Below are 27,613 nucleotides of genomic sequence, written 5' to 3'. Positions count from 1 at the left end.
ACAGAAACGACAATGATTTATGTTACTGTCTACTGGTAGGCTAATGTGTTGGGTTTTGTTGGTTTAGTGCACACCACAGTAATTGTGTAGCTATTAAGATTTAATGGAAAACAACTGGTGTTCATAATGGTATTTGTAAGAGAAACCATGGTTTTAACAGGGTTTACATTCAGCAGATACATCCATTTTAAAGAGTTAAAAGATTACTTGCCCCAGCGGACATTGGCCTCGTCTAATATTGGCTTTTGTTAGTCCACTACTAGTCTACATTTTGTAGAGGACACGCTCAAGTCATGGACATCCGCGTTATTAATTCTCTCACATACGAGGATTTCGTGAATATATTTGGTAATGTGGTTGAGAAATGTCCTCTTATATCAGCTGCAATATGGTCACATCGGCCATTCAAAGACTTAGAAGACGTCGAGACTCACATAACGGAATTCATTCACAGTCTTTCCGACTCAGGTATAGTTTTCTGTTTTAACAGCACTCTTAAAAATAATGGTTCTTTGTCGAGATGAATGGTTCAAGAACATCTTGATATTTTTTTGATTGCAAAAAAATCACTATATTGCTTATAGTGGTACCAAAATATACAGAAATTGCTGTTTAGGAACCTTTTGGGGAACCAAAAATCCAGTAGCAGTTTTAACATAAAGTGGCATGGCATCTTACGCACAGAAGCCACTGGCACGTGCCACTATGTTTAGTGGCACTTCCGGGTTCCATTGGCTCGTACCAGTGGCTCGTCGAGTGGCACTTCCGGTGTCCAGTGGCTCATGCCACTTTTTAGTGGCTCGTCGAGTGGCACTTCCGATGTCCAGTGGCTCATACCACTCCGTTTGGTTGCTCGTACACTGACACATTTCAGTAAAACTTAGGTCTGTTTGATTGAGGCATGTGGCACTGATAGTCACTGATCGATCATTACAGATTCGAGCGTAACTTACGCGTGCTGCTGCTATGTTCATTTAATTGTGACACAATGATTTTGTGTGTCCTTTTAGACTCTGATGTTTCAGGTAACCGAATGCGTAAATTGAGTCGAGAGCTATCATCTTGACGCTCGTTCATAAAGGAATTGTATGATCACAATATTTAAAATGGAAATGCATAATATTATGAGTGTTTTCATTTAATAAAGCACAGTATTTGTCTGAGCCATGGTCGTGTGAACATTGTGCCTTTTCTTAATATTTATTCAGTTTTTGTAAATCTTTTTTTTTTTTTTTTGCCTAATTTAGGTGAGTCTACTACCCTTTAAATGAAAGACGAGATCGAAGAAAAAAAACTGACCCCTTCTTAAAGCATACTGTAGGCAACATTTAGATCCATTGAAATGCATAAAATAAAGGAAAAACTGTGTTTGATTTAATCATTTGTAAAGTGTTTTGCTAAGTGTTTTGTAAATCTGTTTTGTTTTGAAATAATCCAACAATTTATTTAAAATAATTACTCTCTCATAAATGTTGTGAAATAATAATTTGTTCAAACCCTTATTTCTTATAGACAACAATCTATATAGACTATATAAAATTTAATTTTGAAGGGCACGTGACGTATCTGCACTGTCAACACCGTGTAAATATCAAGTTGTAAAAAAATAAAATAAATATCAAGTTGTAAAATATGTAATAGGACATTGTTTTTTTAAACATAAACATGGTTAGACTGACACCTACTGTTTTGGCGTGCATGTGTGTAAATGCGGTACTTGCAGAAAAAAATATTATAATATCCTGCGAGATTCTTATAAATGACACTTTTTATTAAATACAACACATTGGCACTGGTTACAAATAAAAACATGCCACTCACAGACTACATTTTCACAAATAATGCAATTAGAAAATTTATATTAAAAACTAACAGTATTATGAAATATAGCTCAGGCATGTTGTGCTTTATTAAATATATAAAATATTTGCCTTCCCATTTTAAATATTTACATTTTTAATACTTAAATTGTGAATTATGATCATTATGAATATCGATGCATTTCACGCATTCGGTTACCTGAAACACCAGACAGTCAAAAAGGACACACAAAATCATTGTGTCACAATTAAATGAACATAGCAGCAGCACGCGTAAGTTACTCTCGGATCTGTAATGATCGATCGGTGAATATCAGTGCCACATGCCTCAATCCAACAGACCTAAGTTTTACTGACATGTGTCAGTAGACAACCCACAAACGGAATGGTATGAGCCACTGGACATCGGAAGTGCCACTCGACGAGCCACCACTAAACAGTGACATGAGCCACTGGACACCGGAAGTGCCACTCGACGAGCCACTAAACGGAGTGGCATGAGCCACTGGACACCGGAAGTGCCACTCGACGAGCCACTGGTACGAGCCAATTGAAACCGGAAGTGCCACAAAACACAGTGGCATGTGCCACTGGCTTCTGTGCGTAAGATGCCATGCCACTTAATGTTAAAACCCCTTCTCCAAAAATGGTTCTTCTATGCCCTCTAAAAATGGTGCTAAATTCTACAGATGTACACAGGTTCTACGTAGGTGGTATTTAGCACTAAAATGGTAACTCTATCATTACGAGCCAGTGAACCACTTTAAGTGCTATTTAGCCCCATTTTTTGTGGCATCGGTGCAAATAGTTTTTAGCATCTTTTTTAGGAGTAAACATAACAAATCAAATTTCTTTGTATTGTTAAGTTATAATGTTATCCTTTGCATATTAAAGTTTGTCCTAAATATTTGGATTCTTTTCGGCTACTTTGACATTTTATTTTTAAGTTATAAATGTTTTGGTACTCTAAAAAAAGAAATATGGGTCTTTTCAGCGCATGGTTGGGTAAAATATGAAAAAAAATTAACCCAAGTACCCAAAGCTTGAGGTGAAACAACCTCGCATTTTTTGCTACTGTAACATTTCATTTACATGAATTTCTGAGGTGATGTGAATGCACACTGAATTCCATTACATGCATTAAAACGCAATATGTGCGCAGGTAAGGAGGGCATCTTGCGGTGTCATCCTGATTTGGCTGGCAGAGATCTGCAGACTGGGGCATTAACACGAGAGTCTCAGGAAGAGCAGAGTCAGGCCGGCATGACCACATTGGATTCTCGTGAGATTCTTGACATGTATCGTCTGAACGCGGAGTACAAGGAGCGCTTCGGCTTCCCTTTTATCATTTGTGTGCGCCTGAACAAGAAAGCGGAGATTCTGCGGCAACTGTCTGAACGCCTCAAGAATGATCGTGCAGCGGAGAGAGAAAGGGCAATAGAAGAGGTCAAAAAAATATGCAGCCTCCGGTTACACAGTATTGTCCTATCTGACATGCAAACCAAATTGTGACACAAGTGATTGTAGCTGATTGTGTTAGATCCGTAATATTTGGTTTTAAATAATAAGAACACACACACAAATTTTGGTGAAATAGAAAGGTTGAATGTTAAAGGAACCATTCAGCTTTCAATGCTTTTTCTATGGCATCATGAAACACCTTTACTTTTATATGTAAAATTACAGATTCATTATGTTTGTTTGTTAAAGGAAGGTTTTGTTTTAAATAAACTTTGGGTTATGAGAGTTATAAAAATGATTAATTATTAATTACCAATAAGACTTTTATTGATGGGTTAGTTTATTATCCTTATTTGTAACCAATAAAAAATGACATATCCTACGCCAAGCTGCCCAAATGCGACTCATTCATTAAAAACATAAATATTATGAATGTTAATGGAAGAATGTTTCTGAGATTCATTTTCCCATTTGTCGAACTAAATGCATAAAATTAATAAAATACAATGTTTTTTTTTTTAAAACATGAATACATTAAAACAGTGTTCTCTCAAAATCTTATTTGGTCACACTGTACAGGGTCAATGAATAAGGTCTCATTCATTACCATTACCATTATCATTATGCATTAGTACTACCAATAAACAACATATTTGCCTAGCATTTATTAATCATTCAGGACATGGTGGTTTAGTATATCAATATGTATTAGTAAATGTTAAAATGAACATATACTAAGATAAATAATAAATGCTGTGGTGTTCTTAATTGTTAGTTCAGGTGTTAACTGATGTTAACCAAATGGAACCCTATTGCAAAAGTGTTACTTAATATTTAAATGAAGTGCTGTGATTTGATAAACACCTTCCACAAATTGATCAGTGGAAAATTCACCTCTCACGAGTCTATGCATCTCAAACTTAAACTGAGATTGCCCCCTGCTGCCTATTTAAATGGTAGGCAGCCAAAACATTGTGTTGATGTCACAAGTCTCTTAAAGTCAATGTGTATTTATAGTCTCATGACGCTGGGGGCCCATGGGGGTGCAGAGGTGATGTGGGTCCGACTAGAGTTCCAGGGGTCGCACACGAATCATCCTTTAAATCCCCGGACGTGATGGAGGAGTCTTGTTCGGGATCCACTCCTCTTGCTCTCCTCTTGTCCTCCTCTTTTTTCCATTTCATGCGTCGGTTTTGAAACCAGATCTTGATGTGTCTCTCGGTGAGGCTGAGGGTCAGCGCGAGCTCTACGCGTCGAGGGCGCGAGATGTATTTGTTGAAGAGAAACTCTTTCTCGAGCTCAAGAAGCTGCGCTCTGGTGTAAGCTGTCCGTGTGCGCTTGTTCTCTTCGGCCTCTACCATGTAATGACCTACGACAGAATTAACGTTTAATTTCAATTGGAGATTTTAATTTTAAAAGGATAAAAAGCCACACTGTAAAAAATACTTTGCTGCATTAAAATATTTTGTTAAATCAATCGGACTTACAAGTCATTTTAACTTACTATTATTTATCTTGACTAGAGATGAGTTGTTATAACTACAGGTGAGTTGTTGTAACTTATAAAGATAAGTTGACTTTTCTCAACTATATTTTATAAGTTGTGACAACATATCTCTGTTGACATGACTTGTAAATCTGAGTTGATTTAACAAAAAAATGTAAGGCAGCAAAGTATTTTTTTACAGTGCATAGAATAACCACTTTTGGCTGAATGTTATATATAACCTTTATCACCCGAAGAACGTTTTGGTTCTTTGTAATTGAATAAGGTTCTTTATGTTATAAATACATATTTAAGAAATGGTTCTTCTAGCTGAATGTTTCTTATAGCAACCAAAAATATATACATTTTATGGAAACGCTGTGAAGCAGCTTTGTGTTTTCAGGAAATACTGTCTGCTTTTTCTATGAGGATATTTTTTTGATATTGCGGTAAAGCCTAAGGTCCATTTGAAAAATTACTCAAAATTATTCTCAGGGATCAGTTTTCTATTAAATTGTCTATTATTTGTGGATATCTGACGCGCTTTTATTGGTTAAAATGTTTGTAATAATTACAGAAGGTCCGCAATCATTTGACTGGTTGGGTTCATTTCTTTCTAATCGGGATTAAAATATGCTTTATTTGTTGAAAGTAAAATAACTTAAGCTTTAATTCTATTTTCTACATTATGTTAATAATACAATTTCTAAAGAATGTCTTTAGTTTATGAATTTGGGCTTTAACAAGAAACATTTTAATTATTCTCCCTGCAGTTCCACAGGCCCATACGACGTTTGCAACGGTAGGAGTAGCCTATCTACAATTTTTTTAGTTGGGTCTTACTAAAACAAACTAATTTTTTAAAGTTTATTTTTAAAGTACACTTTTAAGACAGTGTTTTCTTTACTTTTTTTTTAGATTAGGCCTATATGAAAACAAAAAAAATGAGGTCAGCCCATTTGCTGACAAGGAATGGTAAGTTACAATTTATAAAAATTTCATAAAATGTAATAAAAAGATACAAATGTACAAAAAAAAAAAAAAAATCTATTTCCATCAAAGAAACAAAAAAGTTGACGCGTAAAATAAAACGAATAAATCACCCAAATATATTAAGGGGACCGTGGCCTAAAATTTTAATCTGTAGACGCACAAACGTCTTGGATATTTAGATCTTTAAAAACCTATGCCTCTTTGACTGCTTCTTTTAACGAAAAATATAAATGTTAATTTTTTTTCGGACCTTAACATGTAGCCCTAATTATAATATTATTATTTGTACATTTATTATTGCCGAATTATTTACTTGCCGTTATGTAGATTCGCATGTTTATTATCCTAAAATTATAGAAACCCACTATAGGGCCTTCTTTAAAAAAGTTAAGTTTGGTAAACTTAAGGTACGAACAAGGTTTGTTTCCCGAACAAGGTTTATTAATCCAGGACTAGGCCTTATAGTTTTTAAGACATTTAAGTAGCTTTACAAACGTACCTTACAAAACATTACTGGTTTAAATCTTGAGACAAAACAATGTCACTGATATATTTTAAGACATGTTAGTGCTGTTAATAGTTAAGACAGCTCAAATAAGCATTTAAGCCCTCTCCGGGAAACCGCCCCGACGCCTAAAACACGAGTTACCTGCCCACTGTCCTTTCCAAGCGTGCGTATGAGATTTCGTTGACTTCATCCACGGGAAGGGTAGTTGGTATCTGTTCCGATCTCCACACAGGTCAAGAGAGTCTCCATAACCCCCGACCGTCTGTAGTGGTGGTTGTGGAGTCTGAGGCAGGTGTAGATGAGATACTGCCAGATCATCCCGGGTCGACATGCTATAAGAGGTAATGTCGGTAAGATTTGGTTGGTCCTGTACGCCCAGAGATGGCGAGGCGTAGACAGGTTGCGTCTGTCTGCTCATATACAGACACGGTGGAGGGTTTTGGATGTAGTCTTCGTTGTTATGGTGTCTCTGAAAGGCACAAGAGTCCTTGTAGAGATGGTTAGGTGAGTAATAATGCTCTTCCCGATTCATGATTGCCAACGACCGGGAAAGCCGTGCTGTACAAGAGCACATGAGCCAGCGCCCTGCCCCTGATCAGGACCTCTGCTCTACCTGCAGTCTGAGCGTCTGGCGCCGATCTAGGGCCTCATAGGTGTGCCACCGTGACCATGTGACCCTGCTGCACCATTGGTTTCACTGTTTACACAAAGCTGACAACTGGCAGTAGATTCTGTTGGTGTTTCCTTTCCACTGCCCCACGGTTTGACAATAATTGAACAGATCTGACCACGCTCAAATCAATGCCCTTGGCAAACAAGTTCTGTTTGCCTGCGTCTATATGTGCTACACCTGCAGTTGTGATATAGTCTGTATACAAAGACAGGTGAGTCGGAGGATCCACGACCGTGCTCTCCACGCACAATATTTCATTAAATAGGCCTACTAAACCATGAAAAACGTCGCAAAGCAGATGTTATGACAAAGGTGCTATACACTCATAAAAATAAATGTGCTTCACATTGAAGAACCATTATTGGCTGAATGGTCCCTTATACTTTTAACATCCAAATAATCTTTTTGTTTAAAGATAATCTTTATAGATTATAAAATATATGAAACAATGGGTTCTTCAACTTTTAACTGAATGGTTCTTTGAGAAACCAAAAAGGTTCTTCTGCAGCATCATGAGGAACCTTTTTAAGAACCTAATTTTAAGAGTGCAGCGATGCCATTTTTGGTTCACCAAAGAACCCTTGAACTTCAGAAGAACCATTTTTTACAAGAAAGAACCTTTTCTGCAACAGGTGGTTTCTGTGGCTTTTTAAGGTTCTTTATACAGTTCAAAAAAGATAGTTTCAGGAACCTTTGTTATTAGTGTATTAAAAATAAAGATGCTAATGCCAATAAATTACTTATTTGTAATTCCAGAAGAACCATTCAGTTATATGTTCCTTATATAACTATTTTCTCTTATCCTTTTATCGTTTTTCTTTCGCATAAGATGTGTGTGCGTTGTGATTGTCTCGGAGTTGAAGCATATAAAATGTAGATAATAAATGCCAAGCTAAATTCTTTTCCATGCAGGAACTTTGGAAACCAGTGACACAGACAATCAGTACACATGTAGCCTTGACATTTTGTCCGTCTTACCCTCTAACAAAGCTCACTCGCCATTAAGCACACCCGCTATCGGTTCATTAAACTAAAGGCCTCGTGGATAAATAAAGACGAGCTGTTCGGTGTAAACGAATTATCATGGTGAGTGAAACACAACTCAATTAGTTAGATATGTGTGCGCACCAAACAGTCAAATGTGTGGAGGACTGATCAGTGCCAATGCACGGAAAATGTTAAATGTTACATTTTAAGAACAGAAAAATACACAGTATTTATTATTAAATGCAAGAGTAATCGAGGCCATATGTATTGTGTTTCCATGGACCTCTTCAAATGACAATAATGGCACTTTATCTCATATCTTAATGGGGCTCTCATGCACCATCATAAAGTTGAGGTAAATCCATTTCACACAAATCAGGCCTCGTAACGACGCTTAATGGTGTTTATATACTACTCTCGTTTGAAAAGGGAAGGAAACCGTTATCCGTGACTTCTCCGCGATGTTGAAAAGGTTTTATGAAGCGTAAGTGAAACGACGCAATTTGAAAACATATCCATGGTAGTTTGTAAGAGGAATAATGGTGTAAAATGATTTATAATCCGTATTCACCATGTAAGGGAGGCAATATACAACTTAAAAGTAGTGGTACATAAAATAGACAAGCAATTAAAACGCGTTTAGCGACTTTAGATAAAATACAATAAACCAGTTAGGGGACAGGCAAAAGCGCTCTGAAACCACTTGTATGTTTGAGAAGGAGAAATGCGTAGCCATAAACACCCAAGTGCAATTTCATAATGGGAGTTCAGTGACGCTAAATCGTAATGGCCCAATTGCATTAGTCTAAATTAAACGCCACGTGACCAGATTCTCGGTTTTTAACCGAGTGCATGGACCGACCGACCGACCGACCGACCACACACACACACACACACACACACACACAAATATGATTTTTCTGACTAAATAGCAAATGGATATAGGTTATATAGGTTAATAACGATGGGCTTAACAGTTTTTTTTTTTATTAAGAAATGGGTAACCAGACAGACCACATGACACTTAGTATTGCCTTTCCTACAATAAGATCGCGATAAGGAGACGAACATATAATACATGACAGAGGGAGAATGGCAATAAAATATGCTTGCTTAGTGGCGACAGCAAATCTTGGGTAAACATGTCAAACCACGAGTAAAGGCAAAGGAATGATAATGACATTTAATCTAAAATCAAAGTCGCCCACTGAGGGAAAAATCATTTATTTACGAAACTAAAGAATAGCCATATCAACCAAACGTTTATTTTAAACATATTTCTATAATAATGATTTTTAATGATAAACTACACTACAGTAAATACTGCACATAGGTGAGTGATCACCAATATCATGTTTATTGTTGGTCAGGTTTTTCCTGACTCAAAAATACTCCGGAAATAATAATAAAATGGATTTTTTTACAATTTAGTTATAGTTAAAATGACTACTTGCAACACAACAGTTAAGATGAACTTAAAGAAAAGTAGATCTTGCACATTCTAGGCAACTGCGTGTAGAAAGTTTTGTAAACCATATGCCCTATAACTTGTGTACAAAATCAGATGCAGTCTTTGTGTTTGCAGTCTACAAACTGCATAAATCAAGTATGCAGACAAAAAAATACAATTGCACATAGTACTCACTACACTCTCTTATAGCTATTAAATCATTTTTTTCTTCTGTCACTGTCATTTTTGACCGCTGTATAAGTGCCTCTCGCGGGTGAGCGAGATCGAGTCCTATTTGACCTCCTGGAGGGGGAGTGGCTTCTTGATGTTGAACCACTGCGTGAGGACCGATGTTTTGATGAGTGTGAATGAGAGTGCTGTCTACTGTGTGAATGGTCTTTTCTGCACTCTTCGCAGTCTTTTTTGCGATGTTTTTCACAAGTTCTGTACCTATGTTCTTTTTCCCCTCTCTCAGAACCACCCTGGGTTTTTGGCTCACCAATCATTGCAGAGGATCCCAACGTGTTCAGCAGAAAACGCTTATTGGTACTTCCCAGCGGACACTTCATCCTACAGCACAATAATATGACCAGCATTTATATGTAAGAACTTAAGTTCAACATGTATAAGAAACTTCAAATTTTTGATAATCAATTCGTGGACATCTTGGCATTTGTACTTTATAACGTAGCTTTCCACACGTACCACCCAGAAGGACCCATGGTCTCTGCACGGACTTTGGCTCGTTTAGCTTCTTTAAGGAGTTCCTCCACCGCCTTCCTGTAGAAAGAAAATATATTACAAGGTGTGGAAAAGAAAATATTAGTTGTGAGAAAATATACAGTGTGAAAAACGGACAGGCATCAGGTAAGTGCGCCCGAAAATGACCTGATAGTATGAGGCGCATTGATTTCACTGGCAAAAATAACTGTAGACTCAGTATTAAAATAACACTTTATAATTGTATTAGGAATAACCTGGCAATGACCATATTTTACACGCAATAACTATGTTATTATTAATGCTTTAGCATTACAATATAACTGTTAGCGTCACAATATGTCCTATGAAAACACCTCACGTTTGCATTCATTCAAAAGCATCAGTTTAAAAAGCATCAACGCACCGCAACTAGTCTTCAATAAACTGCCTGTAAACGAGTTAACGTTTTAATCCATACCTTTCAAGTTCATTGTCATCCATTATTTACGTGAATTATAATTCATTTCAGTTTTGCTTGCGAACTAAACAACGCCGTTGTTTTCTAATCTTGAAGACCCCAAAAGGACCCCACTTGACCGTCTGACGCCTAGTCTAAATAGCAGGAGTCGAAAAAATATATAACGTAAACTCTGTTGCCTACACGAGCCTGTCATAAACAATTCAAAATAAAACTATGATAACTCTTTTAGCTTACAATAACTCAATTTTATTTTCAACATTTGCCTCATGTGGCCGCATTTCATTCAGGCACCTCAATAGGCAGAACTGCTGTTTGATTGACGGTGCGAACGCCCGCCCACAGTCTGCGCGAGCGAACCATAGACTGTAAAAAACAGAACAGGGGCGGCCCTTCATGCAAGACAGATACGGGGGTGTTTTGACGTGCGGATGCGGCTCGGGCAAGCTGCGGTGAATGTGATTGAGCTCTATGTTTCTCGTGTGTGCACACCATCCAAGGGGAGCACGAATAGGTAATTTAATTCATATGCTGACATATTTACAAAACCCTTTTATTACTGCATGCACATTTTTGGATGTCATTGTCGTCCGCTTTGCAGACGATCGCATAGTTGGGGGGAGAACAGCAGACAGAGTAAAATTTACAGCGAGACGCTCTGTACCAGATATAATAAGATATCGATATTTGTGCGTGTCATAGATCCGGGTTGGATACGCCTTATTAACGGGACAATTCATGCAGGTGGCATCCACAGACATTTTAATTCAATCTGGAACGCGCCGTTATTTCTCAACTACCCCTCTCCCCTCCCCTCCTTTAATTTATTTTTATTTCCTACCTGTTTGTGGATACACAACCTTTTTTGAAAATTAAGGTCATTGATTTGGGAAACGCGTGCGTGATAGGTGTCAAAAATGGTGGTTGCTGGATAGATCTGGGCTGCAGAATGAAAACATGTCATTGCCTATAGAAAAAGCGCAATAAATAAAGACTTTAAAGGTGCGCGTCATTCAACATAGGACGTGTCAGATACATTGTTTCCAATGTTGAAACATCAAACGTGCATTGTGGTGTTGTTTAAATGCTGTGTTAAAGACGCCCATTCAATTCATTTAGCAGAACAAACATTTAATTCTTCATCTGCCAGCAGCCAGATACGCTGCTGTGCCATTTTGCAAGTAGAAACACAGGCGACTGACACGAGCTGCTACAGATGCAAGGATACAACAAGTAAGTGGCCTTGAACAGCCCTTGCCGTCAATATCTAAAACACTCCCTTGCGATTAAAAGTCATCAAATGAATCAACATAGAATTAACCAATAGAATTTCTACTGGCAGCTGCCCAAAAGCCATTTAACATTCTACAGCCTTATGTAATGGACTGCCATATCATGCCATCATGTAAGATGAGGTCTAAGTACAGAGATCAGCCCCACATGAAGATATTTACAGTGTACTGGGCTGACAGCGGGCATGAATGTGCATGTGTCTGATGAGATGTTGACAGGGCTTTGTAGTGGGAACAGAGGAGCCTTGTGTCTTCATGACTTATTCATGTCCAGCTGCAAGATAAAAACAGTGGCAGGTAGTCACGGAGATGCTGTCGACAGACTCGCATTTTCCGGACCAAGTGCATGGATGCACAGCTGTTGGATAGCATGAATGCAGGTTGAAATCGGTGATATTATCATTGGCTCAATAGATTGCCCCCTGTTGTCTGGGGGCCTAAAAAATGTATATCTATTTAATATAATCTGGATGTGTTCACTCTCCAATCTGATATCATCCAAAAATTTAAACGCTTTCATCATTTCCTCTTATGTCACTTACTTCCTCAAAACAGTGCCCTCAAATCTCTTTTTACATGCATGATTTATACATTTTACACACAAATTAAATTTTCAGAGCATTTGCGGTAAGGTTTTCTGTAAATTATGTTTTTTCTGGGAATAATGACAACCCCAAGTCATCATCCACTTTCATTGTTTGTTATTTTTGGAATAATTTAACAGGAGATTTTTTTATTAATGAAATACTGAAATAATCACTCTATGTCTATGTCGACCCTACTTTTCTCACTTTCACATCAAAGCCTCTTGAGTCTGCACTCTCGGGCTCAATCCTAGATAATTCTCTCTCCGCGGGATTGAAAGATTGCTCCGGGCGAGAGAGCAGGAGATTACGCTGTCAGATTAATGTGCGAGAGTAAACCCACACTGGTTTGCAACATAATCTTATCCTCACAACACATTGCATATACGCACGCACACACAAACACTTTCTCTCATTCAGAATGCTAACTTTCCTCCTCTGCAACCCTTTAGAGTGATGTCACACCGTCTACCAGGGGGTGGCCGTCCCCTGCAGGAGTCGCGCAGCCTCTGACGCCCATGGGGCGGATGCCCCCGTATCCAAGCAACTAAGTGTTTTGCCGAAGCAGAGTGCCGTGTGCAATGGGCAGCCTGGGTGAGGGAGTGGATCCAGGGATGGTGAGCGATGCTCTTCTCGAGGCCCTTTGTTCAGAATGTGGACAGATTCACCGCACTTGGGAAAATCACCTTTATAACTATCGGTTGGAGGTGGACGATGACTTGGTGTGCCACATTTGCCTTCAACCATTAGTTCAGCCCTTGGATACACCATGTGGCCACACCTTCTGTGCTCGCTGCCTGCGCAGCTTCCTGCAGGAACGGGACTTTTGCCCGCTGGACCGTGCGCATTTGCAGCTGCAAGTATGTCGGCGCTCAAGCATTTTGGTTCATAAGCTACTGGATAAGTTGTCCATCACCTGCCCACTCACGCCTAGCTGTTCCCTCAGCATGCCTCGCTGTGACCTGGAGGCACATCTCAAACACAGGTAAAATACTCAACAGACTAAAATCTACTTGTGGTGGAAAAACAAAGACTTTTTGATTTTAAGTATATAGTCTTGTCAACTTTGCAGCCAAGATCGGAAAAGAAGGAGATGTAAAGTGACCAACCATAGTTTGTGTCTTTTAGGCAATAGTTAGGTGGTCCTGATGTTGTTTTTCCACTAAAGTCACAAACCCTGAATACCTTTCAAAAATGTAATACAAACCATTTCATACAGTGACAGGTTCCTCATAATAGTGGAGCTTTTGGAGTCCAAACTTGCAGAGGGAACAAGTATCATAGACTCATCTGTTTCCTGAAGTAGTGATAATGCTCAGTAGACAAGGATCCAGTGAACTTCTGAGTCACTTTCTTGCCTGCTGGGCTTGATCTGACATCCCATCTGGGGATTATTTGCCCCTTTGTCATGTGATGAGAGATTAGTCAGTCCCGAGTCATGCGGTGACCAACAGAAGTTTCATATTCCCTGCAGCCATGCTAGGAAACTTCAACTCTAGGAATCTTTTTAACCATTTCTTCTGCGAGACTGCCAAGGGTAACCCAGAACTATGGTGAGTCCAGCTTTATATTTTGCACGCCGAGTTTGGACTCAAATAGTTTATAAGATTTTGAGATTAGTTCTGGTGCAAAAGGATCGGCTTGATGATGGTGCTTTTGGAGACATTCGAAGCCTTGGCCTGCTCAGGTTTGGTGTTGGAAGCCAAATCTGTGTTGAAAATGGCATAAATTGTTTGTTTTTGTTACAAAAGTTTTATTAATGTGGCACAGTTTTGTCAGGCCTTCTGTTGTCTATATAGATGATTTACTTTTATTGCAAGAGCATTTTATCTCTGCATTAAAGGGCACATGTAAGGTTAACTATACTAAAGCTTTAACACCTTCCTAAGGGAAAGCTAAAAGTCATTGCCAGCATTAGCTGTCTTCTCTTAGCTGTGCTTTGCATTACACTACGAGACCTCAGTGTGTAATACCATCCTATAGGTGATTGTCCCCATTGAGGTGTGAAGTAATTAATTAGGGTCATTACTTGTAGTTCAGTCCCATTTCATGTAGTCAAATCCACCTACACAATGTCAAAGGCAAAGATAGATTCTTTAAATTTACTGTCTGGGCTGAGTTTGGGAATGCAAGATCGGGGCATTCATTTTAGGGCCCTGGAATAGCCTTTGCACTGAGGATATAGCACAACAGAGGCTTAAGGGTCTTCAACAGGGGTCCTCCAAATATTATTTGAATTAAAAATAATATTTTTGGAAAGATAAAATTAACAAAATGCATTAGGCTTAAAGGAAAACTTTTAAAATTAATAAAAATAAGGTTCCCACATTAAAATCTGTTCAGTTAATTTAAAGGAATATTCCACTGTCATAAAACAAAAATCCTGATAATTTACTCAAGTCACCCAAGATGTTTGTCTTTTTTTGTTCAGTCAAAAATAAATAAAGTTTTTTAAAGGAAAATATTCCAGTATTTTTCTGAATTTAATAGACTTTATTGGACTTCAATAGTTCATAGTTTCAATGCAGTTTAAAATTGTAGTTTCAACGGGCTAAACAATCCCAACAGATGCATAAGGCTCATTTTCGGCAAGAAAAAAAAACACTTTTAAACCATAACTTCTTGGCTTGCACGCTCCAGCGAGACCTTACGTATTGCATTATGACGTCGAAAGGTCACGCATTACATATGTGAAACACACACTTGCGGACCATTTTAAACTGACACAAAGACATGAATTAGTATCATTCCTTACAACAATGTCAAAACGTTCCTCTTTCTCTACACTTGTAAACACTGGAGCGGGAGTTTCACAAAAGTCATGCACTAGTCATCACACGACTAGTGCAAGACGAGAAGTTGTATTTTAAAAGTGCATATTTTTATTAATACCCTTGTGCCTAGTTTGGGAACGCTTAGAGCCCTTTGAAGCTGCATTGAAACTGAAATTTTAAACTGCATTGAAATTGTAAACTGTTGAGGTCCAATATTAAAAAAAAGTAGATTAAATTGAGAAAAATCCTGGAATGTTTTCGTCAAAAAAATTAATTTCTTCTCGACTGAACAAAAAGAAAGACAAACATTGGATGACGTAGGGGGTCAGTAAATTATCTGGATTTTTGTTTTATGAAATTGGAATATTCTTATAAAATTCTGTATAGTATAATAATATTTTACTGTGTATACCAAAGATTACTATATTTTAATATCTTAGTAACATAACTATTATAACAAAGTATGTAAATCCAATTTTAAGTTGATACATGTACCGGGGGTCCCTGCTTCTTCTCTCTATCCATTAAGGGGTCCTTGGCCTGAAAAACTTTAAAGACATCTGACTTAGGTTGTTTTTGTAAGAAGGAAACTAGTGTTGTTATTTGTTTTCTCTTGCCCTTGTCTTTCTTTCATTGATATCTGGACTATTTTGAAAATCAAGAATACTGTGTTAATTTATTGTAGGTGTCCTGGAACACAGAGACAACGAACAAAGCTGGAACCGGCCCGGATGGAGGCGAGTGAGGAGAAGGTTATGACGGCCAACCCACCCAAATCCCCCCAGACTGAGATAAAGGAAAGCACGCCGTCTCCACCTGCCGGATCCAACGCATGCAACAATGCTCCTACATGGACAGAAGAACCTGGTGTAGACAACCCTGCTTTTGAGGAGAGCACTGAAGAAGACAGTGAGTATCCTTAAGCTGTAACCTAATAAACTGCATTGCTGTCTGCTGGCTACATGGGCAGCTCCTATCTGAAGCAGCATCATAATCATTATTGAACCTTTTAAGAAAGCCTGGACAGAATCTGCAGATGGGCTAAAAGGTTTGACATTAGCGCATATTAAGATAACACAATATTGGGTGGAATAATCCAGTTATATATAAGCTGCTCACCTTGTCTGAGGATTTCTTATTACAATGCATTCTTGCAATATAGCAAGTATACACAGGTAGAAAACTTAAAGGGACACTCCACTTTTTTTTTTAAATATGCTCATTTTCCAGCTCCTCTAGGGTTAAAAATTTGATTCTTACCGTTTTGGAATCCATTCAGCTGATCTCCGGGTCTGGCATAGCTTTTAGCATAGCTTAGCACAATCTATAGAATCTGATTAGTCTATTAGCATCACGCCTAAAAAATAAAGAGTTTCAATATTTTTCCTATTAAAACTTGACTCTTCTGTAGTTAGATTGTGTACTAAGGAGGAGCAATGATATTACACACTGCCGAAAATAGTGCCCTGCCATTGAAAGTTACTAAGGGGATTATCAGCTGCTGCGTGATATCATTGCGCCTCCTGCAGCCATGTTACGGCAGCAAAGTCCTTGATTATTACGCCAGAATGAGAGTATAGTTCTTAGCCATATCTGCCTAGTAAACTGCAACTTTTAATTTTCCATCCGTCTAAGTACTCGATGTAACTACAGAAGAGTCAAGTTTTAAATAGGAAAAATATCAAAACTCTTTGGTTATTTTTTAGGCGCGATGCTAATGGCCTAATCTATGGATTGTGCTAAGCTATGCTAAAAGTGCTAACGCCAGACCTGGAGATCAGCTGAATGGATTCCAAAACAGTAAGAATCAAATGTTTAACTCTAGGCGAGCGGGAAACTTAGCATATTTTCAAAAAAAGTGTCCCTTTAACACACCTAGTGCAATGCCTTTGTTATTTAAAAAAATTTACATCTTATTTGTTCTGTTAAAGGTCTTCATGGTCTCGAATGCGCTCCTCTACGTGTAAAGCGGCCACTTAGTAACCCCTGCATTCATCTTCTCCGTACCGGTAGTTCCGCCTCTTCCGGTTGGGACTTCGTTGAAACTCTCCCTTTCTCTGCAGAGGAAGGTATGACTCCTGGACTTAAACGGTATACTTCACCCAAAAATGAAAGTCTGCTATTTTTTACTCACCCTCAGGCCATCCGATTTGTTGATGACATTTTGTCTTCAGTTAAACAATAAAGAAGATATTTTGCAGAAACCGCAGTGCTCTGTGATCCATATAATGCAAGTAAATAAGATTACTTCTGTTTTGGATTTACCTGCTTTTTGTACTCGATAACAGAGCATTATATCGATAACAGAGCACTGCGGTCTCTGCAAATTATCTTCTTATGTGTTTTACTAAAAAAAGAATGTAAATAAACAGCAAATTTCCATTTTTAAGTGAACTATCCCTTTACCTATATACCCCATCGATCCTTTCATATCATGTCATGGGTTCGATTCTATTTGTTCTTCAGGTTGTGTGAAACTTCCGTCCCTACCTGAGGGAGAAATCACAACCATTGAGGTTCATCGGTCGAACCCCTACGTGGAGCTTGGTATAAGTATTGTTGGGGGAAATGAGACCCCGCTAATAAATGTGGTAATACAGGAAGTGTACCGTGACGGTGTTATAGCCCGAGATGGAAGGCTGCTGGCCGGCGACCAAATACTTCAGGTACTGTAGCTACGTTCCGAAATAACTTCTTGGTTGAAAAAAGCATTTCGCTGCTATTTACAGAACAGCCCTGATGCCTTTAATCAATGTCTAAATTGCTTTAGTCAGTGAAGGCTGCAGAATAGCTATCTGCTTTCATTTGCCACAGGCCACAAATAGATTTAGTCCACATAAAGGGTCTTCAGACACTAACACTGCAGAAAGGTTCAATGAAATAACATTTGGTTAAAGGAACAACAATTTAGAGTTTTAAAATGAATTAGTATTACATTTTAAATGTAATGTGCAGATTACGCCTCAAGCTGCAAAATGTCAATAGCAGTCTTCAAACCTTGCATCATTTGGCATCAGAAAAGCTATCTGTAGTGCATGTTTTGGCACAAACTTTACATTTAAAGGGACAGTTCACACAAAAAAATTAACATTCTGTCATTATTTACTCACCCTCAACTTGTTTTGCTGAACCCAAAGGAAGATCTTTATAATCAAGCAGGAAGCAGGAGCACCATTGACTTCCAATAGTAAAAAAAAATACAATGGAAGTCAATGGTGCCCAATGGTGTTTTGTTACAAACATTGTTACAACAAATCTAATCTTTGGGTGAACTAAACAATTTCCCAAACCCTAATCTATTAAAATCAATCAAACCAATACTTACATTTTCTATGCTTTCCATTGCTTGGCAGGTGAACAATGTAGATATAAGTAACGTGCCACATACCTTTGCTCGCTCTACTCTGGCACGTCCTTGCGCCACTCTGCAGTTGACAGTTCTGAGGGAGCGCCGCTGTTCTGCCAGGCCGCCCGCGGCACCCGCCTCGCCTAAGGGTAGCCCTGCTAGCATACGCATCACGCTGAACAAGCGGGAATCATCGGAGCAGCTGGGAATTAAGCTAGTCCGGCGTACGGATGAAGCAGGCGTTTTTATCCTGGACCTGTTGGAGGGAGGGCTAGCCGCTAAAGATGGACGCCTTTGCAGTAACGACAGAGTGTTATCTGTCAACGAGCATGACCTGAGACACGGCACACCTGAGCAAGCAGCTCAGATTATACAGGTAGGTATCATCGGAACCACCTGGAATGTCTTTGTTACCTCATCTTGGATGCAGTTTTGACTGGGCCTCACCCTTATTTCCTTGCAAACATGTACAGATGTAGTCTATTTATGTGTGTGCTTTTAAAAAGTATTCCCTGCCTGTTTGGGACACAAGGACATTGCCTGTGCTATCCTTCTCAAAGGGTAATGTGATTGATAGTGTCTTTATGTCTGCTGTTTTCCATCTGCCTACAAGATGACATAGAGAAAGGGCAGCTAAAGGATTATTAAGAATAGCCCTGGCAAATAGCAGACTGTCATTGTAAGATAAAGAGCCCCCTTACAGCCTAAGACTATGGGGTATTTATACTGTAAGTCTTACAAACTACCTGCTGTCATCATCTAGGCTAGTGGAGAAAGAGTCAATCTGTTGATTAGCCGCTCCAGCAAGCAGACTATGGCGGTGCACACGGGCTCTACCCTGACCAGGGACATCTGGTGCCACGAACACGTCCCCGCAGTCCCCTGCACCGCGACCCCCAGCCCGGTTCCGAGTCTGTCTCTTGCCAGGTCTTCCACCCAGCGAGTGAGTACAAATTCACTTAAGAGACACAATAAGGAAGCCCTGTTTTTAAAGCATCTGGGTAGCTTTCAGGTTTTCATGGGTGCAGACCACAACCTTAATTACTCCTGGTTGGATCTATTATGAGATCAATTATGGAGTTACAGTAGAGCCGATCAGAGTTAGGATGTCCATTTGGAAAGGATTTTTCTCCCTTGAGACAATGGGTTTGTGTTAATATCAGTATGTGTTGTAGGACCTCTCCCAGTGTGTGACCTGTAAAGAGAAGCACATCACTGTGAAGAAGGAACCCCATGAGTCTTTGGGTATGACTGTGGCGGGAGGGCGTGGCAGCAAGAGCGGAGAGCTGCCAATCTTCGTGACAAGCGTCCAGCCCCACGGCTGCTTGTCACGGGATGGACGAATCAAACGTGGTAGGTTAAAGCTCACATAACACATGCTGTTTCTGCATATTAATGTTATTCTTTAGTACTTATAGAGTAGTATTACATCCTTCATATATCCAAAGAGTCTTTAGTTTTATCAGATTTATAAAAGACAGATCAGCTCTACTGATTCTTTCCGAGTAAACCTGAGCTACTGGAGGACCAAGCAACACAAACAAAACATTATCCCACTATCTCTGGATAACTTATATTGCCCTACATGTTCGTTTTGTTTACATTATATGCATTCAAGTGCCAATTGATGCCGTTTTACTTACCGCTTGCGACTCATGACCTGGTTGGGACCGCCCCATTTCAACGAAATCCAGCGTTAAACAAACCTTTGTTTGCATAAGACTGGGTTCTTTGGGAAGCTGAACAAGCTTAAATTTCCCTCACAAACAAGAATACACTTCTTTGGTGATGTTGATTTCGTGTCAGCTCTTGGTTGGTGTGTGCGTGCGCTATTCCCGTTAAAGTGCCCATATATGGTCTTCCACTGTACTTCCTGCACTAAAATTACCAATAAAGCAAGATTTTTATGTATGAATATTTCCTGTTTGAAGGAAAACTTTCCAAAACTTGTACGAACCCTGGTGAAGGGCATTTGGCACAGAAATATCCATCTTACAGTACGTCAAACTGCTTTATTGAGACTTTGCCTATGTTTAGCATGAGGATGTATGAAATACCTTTAACCCCCCCTCAAAGGTACACCCTACTTTTTTGAAAATATGCTAATTTTCCAACTCCCATAGAGTTAAACATTTGATTTTTACCGTTTTGGAATCGATTCAGCTGATCTCCTGGTCTGGTGCTGCCACTTTTAGCATAGCTAAGCATAATCCATTGAATCTGATTAGACCATTAGCATTGCGCTCAAAAATAATGCGCAATGATATTACGCACTGCCCGAAAACTTACTTTCAATAGCAGGGGACTATTTTCGGGCACTGCGTAATAGCAGCCATGTTACGGCAGCAAAGTCCTTGATTATTACGCCAGAATGAGAGTATAGTTCCTAGCCATATCTGCCTAGAAAATCGAAACTTTTTATTTTCCGTCGGTCTTAGCACACGATGTAACTACAGAAGAGTCAAGTTTTAAATGGGGAAAATATCGAAACTCTTTGGTTATTTTTAGCGCAATGCTAATGGTCTTTTCAGATTCAATGGATTATGCTAAGCTATGCTAAAAGTGGTACCACCAGACCCGGAGATCGGCTAAATGGATTCCAAAACAGTAAGAATCAAATGTTTAACTCTAGGGGAGCTGGAAAATTAGCCTATTTTCAAAAAAAAGTGGAGTCTAACTTTAATACTTTAATCTATTGTGTCTTTTGCGTATATATATTCTGGAATCTGGATCTTCTGGTGTTTGCAGAAAAAAAGCTCTTGCTCCTAGTGTCAACATGAAATTTACTTTCCTAGTGTACATTTCTCACAGTTTTTTCTGTGCATGATTTATTAGTTTATTTTAAGTAGAGTAAGTGTTTGTCATTGTAATTGCTTAAGTTCACCCCAAAAATGAAAAATCTGTCATCATTTAATCCTCAATTTGTTCTAAACCTTTATGAGTTTCTTCTGTTGAACACAAAATATGTTTTTATATAATGGTAACCACACAGTTGATCCAATGGAAGTCAATGGGTACCGTCAACGGTGTGCTTGCCATCACTTATCAATATGAAGGTATCGTATCGTAAACTGTATGTCACATCAGCCAAGTTATCGCATATTGCATCAAAATCGTGCAGTCCTATTTTCGAGGTAAACATTTTCCGACTCTGTTCCTCATCTCTAATGATGAAGCGCACCGAAGCGAAACCTCTATGGGGCTTTCAGCATATGTGCTGCAATTCCCTCCGAGAGTCTAAATACCCTTTGTGTCTGTCATTGCTCAGGGGATGTGCTGTTAAGTATTAACAGTCAGGATTTGACTTGCCTGAGCCATAGTGAGGCAGTGGGCACTTTAAAGTCCAGCGCCGCATCCTGTTCAGTCCAGTTGAAGGCACTAGAAGTCAACACCGTGGAGGAACCAGGCGCGGACGAAGAACTACTCCCTCCACATGAAAATGACTATGATACAAGTTGGTCGCCATCTTGGGTCATGTGGCTTGGACTCCCTAGGTAAGAATACATACATTCAATTTTTTTTGGTTGGTCAGGGATGCTTGGCTTTGAAGGTCTTAAACACATCTAATTTTGGTCCAAATGGATGTTTTTGGACTCTTTCTTTGTACCCCTTTGGGATGCTTTAAAATATCTCCCTTACCTTGCTAAGCACTGCTCCAAAAAAGAAGCCCTTAAATAGTCTAGGCAATCTGGCCATCGCGCCAGGTTTAGGTTCACCTACTTTTTCATCTAAATCCCATCTGAAACGTTTTGAAAGGATAGAATGAAGATATTTTCGAGTACTCGGACATGGAAAATGTCTAGTGTTAGTGTGTTGTGGATCAGCGGCTTTATGAGGCCCACAGGGGATTATGACTCTGTCGTGATGTAAACATCAACAGCTGCAGATTATCATCTGAGCGTACATGTGGAGATAACTTGCATCTAGCCCATTTTAGTCCAGTCTCTCAGGCTAATATCATGGGGTCCATCCTAATCTTTTTTTTTATTTCACTCCATCCTCATCCTCACTTTCCAGTCCACCCTTCCCATACATCACCATACAAAAAACATGAAGTTATATTTTATAAGTGTATAGACTTACAGTTTTTAATCTCTGAGCCATATCTAGGAACTAAAATATTACAGAAACCTTCTTATTGTGTCTTTCCTCTGTCTCTGATATAGCTACCTGCATAGCAGCCATGAAATTGTCCTCCGCAGAAGTCATCCTGGCAGCTGGGGGTTCAGCATTGTCGGAGGTTATGAAGAGAACCACAGCAACCAGGCGTTCTTCATCAAAACCATCGTCCTTGGAACACCTGCTTACTATGATGGCCGTCTAAAGTAAGCATAAAAACACAAACAATATAAACTAATGCTTCGCTTGAAGTAATAGAGTACATTTATTATTATTTTGATAAGAATAAACTCCACAAAGATCTTTGCTCATCTGTATTTCCCGGCACTTTAATAAAAAAAAAATAGGAGGTGCTTATCCTTAAAGTTGAAAATCAAACTAAAAATCATATGATATTTACAATTTGCACCAATTATTCAGTTCATAAGTTAACATACACGTGGTTCTCAATGTATCATGATGCCTTCCTGAGCGTCAGTGAATGTTTGTATTTTTTGAAATAGTTGTGTATAAGTCTCTCAGTTTTTCTTAGTGTGAAACTTTATACAGTCACAGTTGAAAAGGGGTCAAATATGCAGACGATGCTGGAAATACAAGGAATGTGGAGGACCTGGACTATCACAAAACATAAAAAGTAAATGATTGTCCAAGTAACATCAAACAGTATTAAGCAAGTAAATATCAAGCATACTGTATGTACATTTTTAAATTAGGATGTTTTTTGTAAATTCAGTCATTATTGTGTGTTGTAAATTTTATGTTTTGTTAAAGGTGCCATGGCATGAAAATCTGACTTTTTCCATGTTTAAGTGCTATAATTGGGTTCCCAGTGCTTCTATCAATCTAGAAAATGTGAAGAACAACAACCCAGTAACTTAGTTTTGGTAAACCATTCTCTGCAAGCATGTGAAAATTAGGTAATTGAAATTTGGCTCTCCTTATGATGTCATAAGGAGATTTTATTATAATAATACCGCCCCTTAATCTGCACTATCCAACCACAACACTGCCATTTAGTTCAGAGAGAGAGAGCGAGAGAAAAAATAATTGACAGCAAAATTGAGTTTGAATTGCAACAAACCACCATCATTGTGATCAGTGTTTGCACTTCAACCGCTCATTTGCATTTAAAAGGACACACCCAAAACAGCACATTTTTGCAGACACCTACAAAGTGGCAATTTTAACATGCTTTAATAAATTATCTATATTTGTATTTTGAGCTAAAACTTCACATATGTGCTCTGGGGACACCAAAGATTTATTTTACATCTTAAAAACTGATTGTGAAAGGTCCCCTTTAAGGGCAAACTGCAGTTTGTATGATCATTCTTTTTTTCTTACATACTAACAACTTGCAGATTCTGCAAGGGGTATGTAACTGTATGACCTCAACTACTTATGGTATAGTTAAGTCATACATAACTAAAAGTTATGAGGGAAGAAGATAATGTGATTCAGATGTCAGTACTAGCAAAGACAAATTCCTTAGGTGAGTTGTTTGGGCGGATAAAAAACATGAATGCTAAACTGATTTGTGATTTTTTTTTTTTACTGATTTATTATAAAATAAACCATTACATATTTGATGGACTCATCCATCCCTGAAAGGTGCTGCTGGAAACACTGTTGTGGCAAATTGCATAAACTAGTCTTAAAAGTTAGTAATCTAAAGTTCTTCTTCGATAACTTTATGCAGTCAGTTACATAAAAAGGTAGATTGGTCTAGGATAAAACCATAAAGTAAGACTGATTAGCTCTTATTAATTGCCAGCTGGTTAGACTAGTCCTTAAGGGATAGTTTTTTTTATCCAAAAATGAAAATTCTGTCATCATGTATTCACCCTTGCAGGGCCGGAGTGGGGCCACTTTTCAGCCCGGGAGTTTCAGGCCCAAGACCGGCCCACTTTTTCCATAGTGTTATTCCAAATTAGCACTTTTTTTCAAATTGGTTAAATAAAGCAACAGTTCAGCTCATAGTTTTTATTAATATCATGGTTCAACAAATAAGTTAAAAGTTATATAATATTTCACTTAAGATAAGAAGTTAACAAAAATATTCCTCTACACTCTAAAAAAGGCTGGGTTACTTTTGACCCATAATGGGTAAATATTGGACAGAACACATGCTGGGTTAAAAATAACCCAATGTTGGGTTGTTGTTATGCAACCATGGATTATAATAACCCAACAGGTGGGTTAAAACAACCCAGCACTGGGTCAATTTTAACCCAGCAGCGTGTTCTGTCCAATATATAAAATATATAAATAACCCAGCCCTTTTTAGAGTGTATTCCACAAGGAAAGGTTGATAAATTTTTAGCATTGCTATTGCTATGAGGCCGATGATTAATGCCAATAGAAATATAAAAGTCCTAATTAAAAAAGAATAGCATAACAAGTGATTTCTTAGCTTTTTTAGGCTGGTCATTTTTGACTGGGAAAACAAAAGGTGTTATAGGGTTCCGAACACAACCTGAGGGTTAAATAACTTTAATTCATATTGTTTACTCATGGCATCCTCATTTTCAGCGGGGGACTGGCTTATATGCTGCTCAGAAGCTGCTTTCATAATATTTGCAAAGTCTATGAATCGCCATGTATACACAAAAGGGTAATATTTAAAAAAAAAAATTATTAGGTTATTATTCGGTATTAGCCGAATAATTACGTTGCTAATGCTAATCATTACTAGACTTATTTCTATTTAAGTTACCTGTTGTCACTTTTTTTGTCCTCTTGAAAATAAATCTGTAAGTTTGACACATTTGGCAGCATCCTCTTCCAATGGATTTTTTCTTCAACCTGTTTTTTACGCCCTCCTCCTCTCAGACGCGTAATGTTACGGTAGGGCCGGCCCAGACTACCGGAGAAAAGTTTTCTTGGACGTGCTATGGACCGAACCAACTCTATGGGAGGGGAGGGGAAAACTCCCTCACATGGTACAACCCATGCAGAGGCTGCGCGCTGCAGTGTCAATGCGAAACGTGTGAAGTGTCATTTAAGAGAAGATAGACTCACTAACGTGACAAATGTAAAAAAAAAAAAAACTCGACCGGCCCAAAAGTGAAGCGGCCCACCGGGAATTCTCCCGGTTTTCCCGATTACCCACCCCGGGCCTGCACCCTTGTGTTGTTCCAAATCTGCATAAATGTTTTGTTCTGCTGAACACAAAGGAAGATATTTGTAATCACGCAGGAAACAGAAGCACCAGTGACAAGAGTAGGAAAGAAAAATACTACGGTGGTCAAAAACAGTTTGGTTACAAACATTTCTCTAAAAATCCCCCTTTACGTTCAGAACAAATACATTTAGGGCCTGTTTACACGAGAACGCTCGAGGGTAAAAACGTAAAAATATTTTATCGGATGTGCCTTTCGTTTACACGGCGACGGCGTTTTGGGGGCTTAAAAACGCAAAAAAGTGAAACCACCCTTCAGAGTGGAAATCTTAAAAACGATCTACCGTCGCGTTCTCGTCTAAAGAGTAAAAACGCAAAAGTCTGCTCATGGTGGCTCTCGTCGCGCACGCGTTTACGTCACAGGCATGCGCCAGTTCAGGAAAATAACAACAAACATGTCAGATTATTTCCATACGTCGGACCTTCAAGTTGCCATAGCAGCTCTGATAAATATACAAGTCTTTCCAGCAGTTGTACGAATTATTCACAGCAAGTATTACTGATCAGAGAAGGCACATTAATTACCTCAGTGAAACTGTTGATGCGCCAATTCGTCGGAGGCAAACCAGACGGCTTTGAATGAGACCTGGGAGAACCAGGAAGAAGGTTGTACGCAGGCTCACGGACTTGGTGTTGTTGTGTGTCAGTGCTTCACATTGCCACCTAGCCGCCTGGAGTGCATACTACATCGAATATCACACACTTTTGCGTCACCATATGCACGCAGATTTCCCCCTCAAAATGCTCGTATAAACGCGGAATAAAAAGTGATAACGCAACACCACTTTTGCGGTTTCTTTTCAGATCGTTTCCATGTAAACGTAGCCTTATACAAGTTTGTAAAAACTGGAGAGTAAATGACAGAATGTACTTTTTTGCGTGAACGGTCCCTTTAACTTATTTGCTATGTTTATGCAACTGGTCATTATTGCATTATTGTTTGTTCTGTACACTAAAACAGTATTGATAAAGTTTCATTTCCCCCAGGTGTGGTGACATGATAGTGGCAGTGAACAGTCTGTCCACGGCTGGCATGAGTCACTCCGCCCTGGTGCCCATGTTGAAGGAGCAACGGAGCAGGGTGGCACTAACCGTTGTGTCCTGGCCAGGCAGTTTGATATAACCCCAAGTGGGCACCATGCCTCATCTCAGACAGCACTCATACCTGTGTGTTTGACTCTCTGCCACGGAGGCACCATAATTTCAAGCCTGAGTCTCGATTGAATGCTTTTACTTGATGCCGATTAATCAGGCCTTAGAAAACCTGCCACATCCCTCTGGAGAGCAGCCTTAAAGGTTACCATCACCACACCGATCAGCAGTCCATTCCACCAGAAGTTTTTTACATGTTATCTCTTAAATGTGATCTGTGTGTATGTTTGTGTAAAAGAGAGACCGAACAAAATTGTATGCGTGCAAGTATGAATGAGCAAAGCGGTTTAATAAATTTTTCCCAGTGAGGACGCGAGTCTCAATTTTTCTTACATTTTACACAAATTGATTCAGTCTTGATCTTGACTAATCCTAATGAAGTCTAGTCTGAAGTTATGTCCTGGGATACACAGATCCCTCCAAAAGGTTCCAAGGGGGTCCCCAGAAAATTGAAGAGACTGTAAAGAACGTAAAAATTTAAACAATTTACTTCATCACAATTACCATTCATCTAACAGTTTAAATGTTACTTTATAAAAAAAGATTTTAGAAAAGGGGTCCCTCGATCAAGATTCATTATATCTGGGGGTCCCTGCAATTAAAAAAA

The 27,613-nt window shown here is 38.9% G+C and overlaps 4 protein-coding genes across 8 annotated transcripts; 2 read left to right on the top strand and 2 right to left on the bottom strand.

Moving 5' to 3' along the window:
• Positions 1–235: 235 nt before the first annotated feature.
• urad (ureidoimidazoline (2-oxo-4-hydroxy-4-carboxy-5-) decarboxylase) lies at positions 236–3,673 on the top strand. The gene is made up of 2 exons (XM_065258211.2): positions 236–468; positions 2,983–3,673. The coding sequence occupies exons 1-2, from the start codon at positions 294–296 to the stop codon at positions 3,330–3,332; spliced, it is 525 nt and encodes a 174-aa protein (XP_065114283.1). The 5' UTR covers positions 236–293; the 3' UTR covers positions 3,333–3,673.
• Positions 3,674–3,968: 295 nt separating this feature from the next.
• pdx1 (pancreatic and duodenal homeobox 1) lies at positions 3,969–8,776 on the bottom strand. Its single transcript, XM_065258210.2, has 2 exons — positions 6,410–8,776; positions 3,969–4,650 (listed from the first exon to the last, which is right to left on the bottom strand). The coding sequence occupies exons 1-2, from the start codon at positions 6,840–6,842 to the stop codon at positions 4,301–4,303; spliced, it is 783 nt and encodes a 260-aa protein (XP_065114282.1). The 5' UTR covers positions 6,843–8,776; the 3' UTR covers positions 3,969–4,300.
• Positions 8,777–9,135: 359 nt separating this feature from the next.
• Positions 9,136–10,717, bottom strand: LOC135740133 (uncharacterized). The gene is made up of 3 exons (XM_065258208.1): positions 10,559–10,717; positions 10,084–10,158; positions 9,136–9,948 (listed from the first exon to the last, which is right to left on the bottom strand). Exons 1-3 carry the CDS (start codon positions 10,579–10,581, stop codon positions 9,597–9,599), a joined length of 450 nt encoding a protein of 149 aa, XP_065114280.1. The 5' UTR covers positions 10,582–10,717; the 3' UTR covers positions 9,136–9,596.
• A 203-nt stretch (positions 10,718–10,920) lies between these two features.
• On the top strand, positions 10,921–27,305 carry lnx2a (ligand of numb-protein X 2a). Of its 5 annotated transcripts, none has more exons than XR_010529157.1 (12): positions 10,921–11,072; positions 12,887–13,419; positions 15,894–16,117; positions 17,140–17,277; positions 17,675–17,874; positions 18,562–18,930; positions 19,318–19,497; positions 19,730–19,907; positions 21,823–22,048; positions 22,721–22,879; positions 23,223–23,307; positions 26,842–26,979. XR_010529157.1 is itself a non-coding variant. In XM_065258205.2 (12 exons), the coding sequence occupies exons 3-12, from the start codon at positions 13,016–13,018 to the stop codon at positions 26,975–26,977; spliced, it is 2,214 nt and encodes a 737-aa protein (XP_065114277.1). In that variant the 5' UTR covers positions 10,962–11,072; positions 11,709–11,791; positions 12,887–13,015; the 3' UTR covers positions 26,978–27,305. The 5 variants fall into 5 exon arrangements, 4 of the variants coding, with proteins under 4 accessions (XP_065114276.1, XP_065114278.1, XP_065114277.1 ...); XM_065258205.2 differs by lacking the exon at positions 23,223–23,307 and adding an exon at positions 11,709–11,791 and having other exon boundaries at positions 10,962–11,072; positions 26,842–27,305; XM_065258204.1 differs by lacking the exon at positions 23,223–23,307 and having other exon boundaries at positions 26,842–27,305.
• Positions 27,306–27,613: the final 308 nt, after the last annotated feature.

The sequence above is a fragment of the Paramisgurnus dabryanus genome, chromosome 22, assembly GCF_030506205.2.
Source record: "Paramisgurnus dabryanus chromosome 22, PD_genome_1.1, whole genome shotgun sequence".
Lineage (NCBI taxonomy): Eukaryota > Metazoa > Chordata > Actinopteri > Cypriniformes > Cobitidae > Paramisgurnus > Paramisgurnus dabryanus.
The sequence above is the reverse complement of the archived record's forward strand: the minus strand, read 5'-3'. Positions and strand labels throughout refer to the sequence as shown.

What these genes read in the sequence shown, in the direction of transcription:
- pdx1 (XM_065258210.2), bottom strand. Translation starts at nt 6,842, where the DNA reads ATGTGCTCTTGTACAGCACGGCTTTCCCGGTCGTTGGCAATCATGAAT. An exon ending in TTGGAAAGGACAGTGGGCAG is followed by an intron (nt 4,651 to 6,409) that starts GTAACTCGTGTT and finishes ATTCTGTCGTAG; the next exon opens with GTCATTACATGGTAGAGGCC.
- urad (XM_065258211.2), top strand. Translation starts at nt 294, where the DNA reads ATGGACATCCGCGTTATTAATTCTCTCACATACGAGGATTTCGTGAAT. An exon ending in TCACAGTCTTTCCGACTCAG is followed by an intron (nt 469 to 2,982) that starts GTATAGTTTTCT and finishes ATATGTGCGCAG; the next exon opens with GTAAGGAGGGCATCTTGCGG.
- lnx2a (XM_065258204.1), top strand. Translation starts at nt 13,016, where the DNA reads ATGGGCAGCCTGGGTGAGGGAGTGGATCCAGGGATGGTGAGCGATGCT. An exon ending in CCAGGTCTTCCACCCAGCGA is followed by an intron (nt 19,498 to 19,729) that starts GTGAGTACAAAT and finishes TATGTGTTGTAG; the next exon opens with GACCTCTCCCAGTGTGTGAC. An exon ending in TACTATGATGGCCGTCTAAA is followed by an intron (nt 22,880 to 26,841) that starts GTAAGCATAAAA and finishes CATTTCCCCCAG; the next exon opens with GTGTGGTGACATGATAGTGG.
- LOC135740133 (XM_065258208.1), bottom strand. Translation starts at nt 10,581, where the DNA reads ATGGATGACAATGAACTTGAAAG. An exon ending in GATGACAATGAACTTGAAAG is followed by an intron (nt 10,159 to 10,558) that starts GTATGGATTAAA and finishes TTCTTTCTACAG; the next exon opens with GAAGGCGGTGGAGGAACTCC. An exon ending in ACCATGGGTCCTTCTGGGTG is followed by an intron (nt 9,949 to 10,083) that starts GTACGTGTGGAA and finishes ATTGTGCTGTAG; the next exon opens with GATGAAGTGTCCGCTGGGAA.